We start from the raw sequence: 8,611 nt of genomic DNA, 5'->3' as shown, positions 1-8,611 counted from the left end.
TGAAGCGAAAGCGGTGGCAAAATGCGCTGTTGCCTTTTAAGTGTTTAGTTTCGTGCCGTGGCGCTTAACTAAGCCATGACACTTTTTGAGTAGGCTCTTAGGATGTTTATAACATTGTGTTACATGTATTTGTGGGTGCGCTTCCACAAATGCTATTCAGTGCTGATTCGCAGCAGACTGTCAGCACCGAAGAGCGACACAAGCTTGAGCTTCATTTGCTCAGCTTCGCCCAACTCTGTGCCTCCACGCCGATTAAGTCCTCTGTCTCCTGGGGACAACATATTTCTGCAGCTGGGAGACAAAGCAGTCACTTTAACTGAACTTCAGGTAGGCTTGTCGAACTAATATTTATTTCCATTCAGGGAAGCTCCTCAATTATCGTCAGCTCCTAATAGGATTTATACATGCAACATTTCCCCCATGTTGTCTATGTTATGGATTGGTATATTTGTTTTAGACACACATTAGGAAACATAATATACAGGTGAGCATTACCAGACAGGTAAAACTTATTTTCAGTACAAGTTCCTTGACATTAGGAATTGTTTGGACTTCATACAAGTTGAATCTTCCATGCTGGTTCTGTGTTTTTTTAATTTTTTTTTTTATAAATCTTTTATTTATAATGTTCAACATTTACAAACAAACATATGAACAACAACAGTACAATACAGCGCCAGGGGGTTGTAAAATCAATAAAACAACTGCAGTAGAATGCTATATATATATATATATATATATATATATATATATATATATATATATATATATATATATGTATATGTGTGTATATATATATATATATATATATATATTAGGGGTGTAACGGTACACAAAACGTTTGGTTTCCGTATGTACCTCGTCACGGTTTGGTTCATTTTCGGTACAATAAGAAAACAACAAAATATAAATTTTTTGGTTATTTATTTACCAAATTTGTAAACATTGGCATAACATACATATACACACAGGGTCCATTGCCAGGGTTAACGTGGTCAACATATATGAAATAAAAACTAAATAAGATAAGGCTCAGAATGGTTTCTTAACAAAACTTTTCTACATAAAGTGCTTTTTTTGATTGATTGATTGAGACTTGTATTAGTAGATTGCACAGTACAGTACATATTCCGTACAATTGACCACTAAATGGTAACATAAGAATACGTTTTTCAAATTGTTTAAGTCGGGGTCCACGTTAATCAACATTAAACTGCCTCAAGTTGTTGCTCAGATTAAATAAAATGACAAAACTTGTCTTCTACGTATAAAAAGAGCAACATTAAACAGTTTCAAGTCAACTCAGCCTCAGATTAACTTTTCTTGGCTAACTTGTCAGTAAGAGGTGGGAGCTGTTTGCTCGTCTTTATCTTTGTTGAAGCGATGTTCACTTTGGGGTGGTGACGCTTCAAATGGGTTAGCATGTTTGACGTGTTGGCAGAAGCATGCCTAACCGCTGCTGAACAATGTCGGTAAACCTCCGTCCTCTGCACCGCGCAGCCGAAGTGTTCCCAAACGGGAGATCTTAACGAGGCAGGAGGGTCTTCCAGCTCTGGCTTTTCTATGTTGTCGTAGCCCGGTCGTTGCTACCCGCAACCCCAAAAAGGACAAGCGGTAGAAAATGGATGGATGGATCTATATAGCAATGTGTAAAGTCATAAGCTCACACAAGTTCCGTAAGTAGTCCAACTTTGGAGCACAGCATCACAGTTTTCACAGCTTTTTGGTTGTTAGCGGTAGAGAGCGTTTTAAAGTGAAGTTCCAATTTATGCTGGTTCTGTGTTGTATGCACACTAGGTATGCGATGACCTCATCAAATGGACTGCGTTACCGGGAGCCTCTGTCGTTTGTGGTCAAGACCGTGAGAATATTTCATTCATCATAGAAGCTGCTGGACACAATGGTGACCATGACGCATCAAACAAGAAAGTAGGCACATCTTACTATCCAACAATTACAATTGTATTTGCTGTTTTAATGAAGAATGTTTTTGTAAGTACATCATCAAGTCATCCCTCGCCAGAATGCGCTTTGTTTTTCATTTTTTAAAGGATAATGTACATATTTTTTGCTTAAATTAAGTCTTATTTATGTCTTATACAGTATGTATTACAGTACAGTATTTTACTTATTTTCTGTTATGTTGTGGCGAATGCGAAAAACATTCAACACTGCTTTCTTCATTGTGACGATCAAGTTGACCAACTTTTGGCAGAACAGCTTTTTTGATGCACTTCATCTTCAACTCCTGCCTTATCAATAGCACATCTCCACAATGGTGAGCCTTTGATGTGAGTGATGTCAAAATACCAGTACCGGCTAGGGCTGGGCGATATATCGATATACGCGATATATCGCGGGTTTGTCTCTGTGCGATATAGAAAATGACTATATCGTGATATTCGAGTATACGTTCTCACGCAGTTGCTATTAGCTGCTGGCATTACACTACAGGCTCTTCTCACTCTTTCCTGTGTCTCCTTCTCACAGACAGCAAGCGCACATTCTTACACACGTCACATACGTAAACGCCCTCGCAGAGCAGAGAGGTAGCAGTATGGGTAGCGTTAGCTGTGATGCTAGCGATAATACGAGAGAAAGAAGGTGCGAATCTGGTAACAAATGAAGGAATAATTAATTCCACCCAAAAACACCAGGGGGTCCATCGTCTGGCGGTGGTTTGGCTTCAAGTGGGAATATGTCGAACAGACAACCGTAATTTGTCAAGTGTGGGGCGAAAGCGTTGCTATAAAAAGTAGCATTACTGCTAATATGTAGCATCATTTGAAAAGTCACCCGCTCGAGAATGAACAGTGTTTACTCCGCACGTCAACATCTCCGTTCGGTGCCACATCAACACCGTATGAAAGAAATAGTCCACGACACAAGGAGATAACGTCCGCCGGAACCTACCACATAGCGAAGGACGTACACAATTTGATTTCCTATTATGCAGCTCATTTTTATTTGACAGTTATTGAAATATCTTGTGTGACATCATGCACAAAAGTGCACTTTATTTGTTTTAAACTATTGTAGTGGCGTTCTTTACAAAAAGTGCACTTTAATTTAGTGTTGTTTTGATTTGTCATCTTGAGGACATCATGCACAAAAGTGCACTAATAGCTTGTTTTAAAATGTCTCTGACAATCTTGCACTTTCTGTTTTGAAATGACATGAATGTTTGTGCCACTGCTTAATAACTGTTTAATAAATACAGTTTTGGTAAATTGACTTAGTTGTGATTTCCCTCTCTGCATGAAAGTTTAAAATGAGCATATATTAATGCAGTATGAAGAAGAATGTTTTAATGTAGACACATAGAATCATCATACTGGTGTGATTATATGCATCGCGTGTTCATTCAAGGCTAAGGCAAAATATCGCGATATATATCGTGTATCGCGATATGGCCTAAAAATATCGAGATATTTAAAAAAGGCCATATCGCCCAGCCCTAATACGGGCACTTTAATGCTAAGAAGACTGCTCAGCCATCAACCAGCAGCTATCCAGGCAATGCTAAGTGTCAACTCTGTTAATGCACTTCATCTTCGACATGACATGACCAACGTGAACCGTTGGCCTAAGCCAGTCCTCCACATTCATTTTCTGTTACGCCCCCCCTAGGAAGAAGAAAATATATGCGCCCTCTCCCCCACTTTCCACCATGACTAAGAATATATATATTTTGTCGATAAATTTGTTATGACAATACCTCTGCATAACATTGTAAGCTTATCAAAAATAAAGGAAACAACACGCCAGTCTTTACTCGTCCCCCACCGTGGTTACAGTGAAGCCAAGTGCGACATACGCTTATCATATTATGGAACAGCAAAAAAAAGCATGTTCCCCGAGGTTAGACGCCCACCCTGATATTGCACCGTGCTCCCCGGGGGGCTCACCCCATTGTTTTATAAAGACTGGCCTAAGCAATGGGGAATGACACTGCAGACACGATATGCTAACAACACGTAATGCTAGCAATAGTCGTAGCTGCGATTGTGAAGTTGACCAAATATTAGCATAATATTTGATTACTTTACTCCCCGTGTTTCAGCACATGAAGGCCTAGTTCTAATTTAGAGGACTGACCCAGGATGTGATGAAGTATTTATAATAATAATAATGGATTACAACATTCACATTCATTCACTAGGGCCATTTTAGTGTTGCCAATCAACTTATCCCCAGGTGCATGTCTTTGGAGGTGGGAGGAAGCCGGAGTACCTGGAGGGAACCCACGCAGTCACGGGAGATGTCTATCTGTGTTGGCCCTGCGATGAGGTGGCGACTTGTCCAGGGTGTACCCCGCTTTCCGCCCGTGTGTAGCTGAGATAGGCTCCAGCATCCCCCGCAGCCCCGTAAGGGAAAAAGCGGTAGAAAATGGATGGATGGATAGATTCGTATAGCTCTTTTTTTATTTCCACAGAGTGGTTGTGTTGTAATGGCCGGGTGATGACCATAGCTTCAAGGATCTTTTGTGCTACCTGTGAGTAATGTAATCTACAATAGAAAACACTCAAGGCTACTATAATGGGTGAAAAGAGTGTAAAGGTACATATATGGGGGCAGCACGGTGTGACAGGGGTTAGTGCATGTGCCTCACAATACAAAGGTCCTGGGTTCGATCCCCAAGGCTTGGGGTCTTTCTGTGTGGAGTTTGCATGTTCGTGACCGCGTGTGTTCTCTCCGGGTACTCTGGCTTCCTCCCACCTCCAAAGACATGCACCTGGGGATAGGTTGTTTGGCAACAATAAATTGGCCCTAGTTTGTGAATGTGAGTGTGAATGTTGTCTGTCTATCTCTGTTGGCCCTGCGATGAGATGGCGACTTGTCCAGGGTGTACCCCGTCTACCGCTCGAATGCAGCTAAGATAGGCTCCAGCACTCCTCACAAACCCAAAAGGGACAAACGGTAGAAAATGGATGGATGGATGGTACCTATATGGGTGTTATTTCATGTTTAGTGGAAAATTGAATTAGGCTCTTTTCCACTTTTGTTTCCTGGAATCTCGAGCTTCTTGAATTTAAGGTTCCTGTAGAAGTGTGTGGTTTGTGTTTCCACTGCATTCCACAGTTCAGGGTACTTTATACAAATCAGGCTGATGATGTATGGAGGAGTGGTTTAATATATTTCTACAATGATATCATTTAAATAAACGGGCAATAGTTATTTTACTAAAAAGTAAGTAAATGAAAAACAAAGCTATAATGTAAAACAATTATATGATTAAAAAAATAAAGTGTACTGAATTGTTCATAAAAAGTCAGGCTTTTGTCCGCAATGCCCAACAGTCAGAAAAACATCCTCTCAGGAAATGATGAATTCATGAGGGCCAGGGGATTCCTTTTGGTCTTTTTCAGCTGTAAATAACAATATATAAAAAAAATACTGTAATTGTCAGTGTTTATCTCACGCAGAGAACACGAACACTTCGGCTTTAGCATTAGGTTGTTAGCATTAGCATTCTGTTCAAACGGATTGAGTTATTACAGTAATTACTACACAAATGGAGTGTCACGGACTAAATTTACAACTTGTAATAAAGTAAAGAATCATAAAACATGGGATGTGATGTTAAGACTGTCCATTGTGCCAAAAGATGGTGTGCATTCACATGAGATTTGCCTTGATGTTAAGAGTAGCATGGGAGATGTATTCCTTAGAGTGGGATTAGATGTCCATTTTGGGACACATCCTCAGTAGTGTTCCTTTGAATCCCGGGGTGTTTCGGACTTTACTCACTAAACACCCTCATCAAAGGTGGCCAGCTAACAAGTGATCAACTCCGTAGCTTGTGTCCCATGCCCAATCATTAAGATTAGCCTAGCTATAAAATGACTAACATCCCAAGGGACTATGCAAGGCAGGGCCGTCCTCTTCCCTGAGCCAAGCTTAGAGCTGACCGCATACCGCATAGGCCCTCCTCAGGTTGGAGGGTTGGAAACATGGGAGGGTGGGTCATGTTCTTAGAGCCCAACAAGGGTTCTTCCGTTTGATCCATAACCATTGGCTGCCTCTTTCAGCTGCTTCAGAAACTGCTCTGATAATCTGCCACAGAGCCTGTCCGTGAATTCCAAGTTCCTTCAGTAATCTGATGGTGGAAGATGCCACAAATCCTCTGCATCCCACTTCAACTGGACAAACCTTCGCATTCCAGCCATTTTGAGTTGCGGCTGCTGCCAGCTCTGTGCATCGCAGTTTCTTGCGTTCATTGGCCTCCTCAACAGAGTTCTCCCATGGGACTGTGAGGTCTATGATATACACAGATCTTCGCGAATGGGACCAGAGTACCATGTCTGGCCTAAGGCTGGTGGAAGCAATCTCAGGTGGAAAGATGAGTTGCTGGCCAGCATCTACGAGCATCTTCCAGTCCCAGGCCATGGATAGGTGTCCATTTTCTGGCTTCTTAGGAAAATTCTTGGGCTTTTCCCGTCCCTCCCGGATGAATGTTGTTTTTATTGGATTGCTCGGTCTTGGGGGTAAGGAGTTGGTTGCATTTCTCTTGGTCTCAAGTGCTGCAGCCAGGCTCTTGATGACTTGATTGTGCCTGCAGGTGTAGCGGCCTTGTGTGAGGCTGATTTTTCAACCAGACAGGATGTGCCTGAGAGTCGCTGGAGCTGGGCAGAGGGGGCAGGTTGGATCCTCCCCATACCACTGATGTAAGTTTTTTGGTGATGGAAGCACGTCATATACAGATCGTCTAATGAAGCTGATTTTGCTTGCTTCCATCTGCCATAGTTCACTCCAGCTGATCTTTCTCCTCCCCATGCCTTCCCACCGCATCCATTGCCCCTGTCTAGCAAGAGAGACAGCCTTTGTACTTCTCGCAGTCTCCTCCTGTCTGCGCACCTCCTCGACCACCAGTTTCCTCCGCTCAGATGTTGTTGCCTTGGCCAAGATGGTTTGCTCCCTGACAGGCCAAAGCCTCCTCTTCCATACTAGATATGTCCCACGATGTCTTGGTGTCTCAGGGCAGATGTAGCTTGCTCCACAGCATTGGATGGTGTCCATTTCCATCCAGTTAGTACGAGAGGTGCAGCATTGCTGACAGTCTGGTCTTTAGAGTCCTTCAATGTCATCATAAGTCTTGCTTTTGAGCACTTGTACTTCTCTGTTAGACCTGTGAGGGGCAGTTCAAGGACCCCTTTGCCGTAAAGGCCGATGTTGCTTAGACATCACGGGACACCAAGCCATTTCTTCACGTATGACGTAATGGTTCGCTCCATTTTCTCCACACTTGTTAGTGAGACCTCATACATGGTAAGTGGCCGCATTACCCGTGGGAGAAGACCAAACTGTAGGCACTAAAGCTTGAGCTTCCCAGGCAGTAGAGTCTTGTTGATCCTCTCCAGCCCGTTGGCGATGTCCTGCTGTAACTGCTGAACTTGATCTTCATCCTTGAGGCTTGCACTGTACCATCTGCCAAGGCTTTTGACAGGTTGCTCAGAAACTGTTGGTATCGGGTCATCTCCAATGCAGAACTTCACATCTTTAAGCTGTCCCTTTACTATAGAGATGCTTCGAGATTTGCTTGGCTTGATTTTCATCTGGGCCCACTTGATGTTCTCCTGCAGTTTTGCAAGTAGATGCCTGGTGCATGCTGCAGTTGTGGTCGGTGTAGTCATATCGTCCATGAACGCTCTGACAGGTGGGAGACGGAGCCCGGTCTTAGTTCGCTCACCACCCACCTCAAGGCCCTGGTGATGACTTCCATGGCCATAGTGAAGGCCAGAGGAGAGATTGTACAGCCTGCCATTATGCCTACGTCCAGGTGTTGCCATGTTGTAGTGAAGTCAGGTGTTGTGAAGCACAGTTGAAGGTCTTGGAAGTAGGCCTTTACCAGCGTAGTGATTGGTTCTGGTACATGGAAAAAGTTGAAGGATTCCCACAGGAGTTCATGTGGAACTGAGCCAAAGGCATTGGCTAGGTCGAGGAATATGACATGGAGATCTCTTTTTCCTTCTTAGCTGCTTGGATCTGGTACCAAATCATACTAGTATGCTCCAGGCAACCAGAGAATCCAGGAATGTCTGCTCTCTGTCCAGATGTATCAATGTACTTATTCCTTACCAGGTATGTGGACAGCCTCTGTGCAATTATTCTGAAAAATATTTTTCCCTCAACATTGAGCAGGGAGATTGACCGGAATTGACTTATGTCAGTTGCATCCTTTTCTTTTGGAATCAGCACACCACCAGCTCTTCGCCATGCCTTGGGTATTATTTCCTTCTACCACACTATCCTCATGAGCCTCCAAAGTAAGCGCTTTTTGGTGCTTTTGCGTTGGCAGGTCTGAGAGTAAACTGCACCTCGCAAAATTCTCTGCGCAAAGTGGGACCGGCAAAGTGGGGGCGTGGAACGCTGTGAACGGTAGAGATAGAGGAAGCATGCGGCAGAAGTGTGTTCATAGTAATTAAGAGGAATATTTATTTTTTCAAAATCTGTCCATAACTTTTTGAGTCATGTTGCAAACAGACAAACAAACCCTGGCAAAAACATAAACACTTTGGCGTGGATAATAAAGTCTGCGTGCAGCAAAGCAAAGCGCGCCAGCACCACCTTTTGTCTCGAGCATTTCCAAGCCGCAAAGGAAAAGCACCCG

General features: G+C 43.1%; 1 protein-coding gene across 3 annotated transcripts in view; it reads left to right on the top strand.

Annotated features, from left to right (window-relative positions):
* hlcs (holocarboxylase synthetase (biotin-(proprionyl-CoA-carboxylase (ATP-hydrolysing)) ligase)) overlaps positions 1-8,611 on the top strand; it is a 38,381-nt gene continuing 29,770 nt past the window's right edge. For 2 of the 3 annotated variants that reach the window (XM_061963213.2, XM_061963216.2), the window contains exons 1-2: positions 1-327; positions 1,798-1,929. In XM_061963213.2, the coding sequence (XP_061819197.1) occupies positions 103-327; positions 1,798-1,929 (357 nt within the window). In that variant the 5' untranslated portion in view covers positions 1-102. The remainder of the gene's footprint in view (positions 328-1,797; positions 1,930-8,611) is intronic. The other variant, XM_061963214.2, reaches the window with a different exon arrangement.

The sequence above is a fragment of the Nerophis lumbriciformis genome, linkage group LG09 (assembly GCF_033978685.3).
Source record: "Nerophis lumbriciformis linkage group LG09, RoL_Nlum_v2.1, whole genome shotgun sequence".
Classification (NCBI taxonomy): Eukaryota; Metazoa; Chordata; class Actinopteri; order Syngnathiformes; family Syngnathidae; genus Nerophis; species Nerophis lumbriciformis.
The sequence above is the reverse complement of the archived record's forward strand: the minus strand, read 5'-3'. Positions and strand labels throughout refer to the sequence as shown.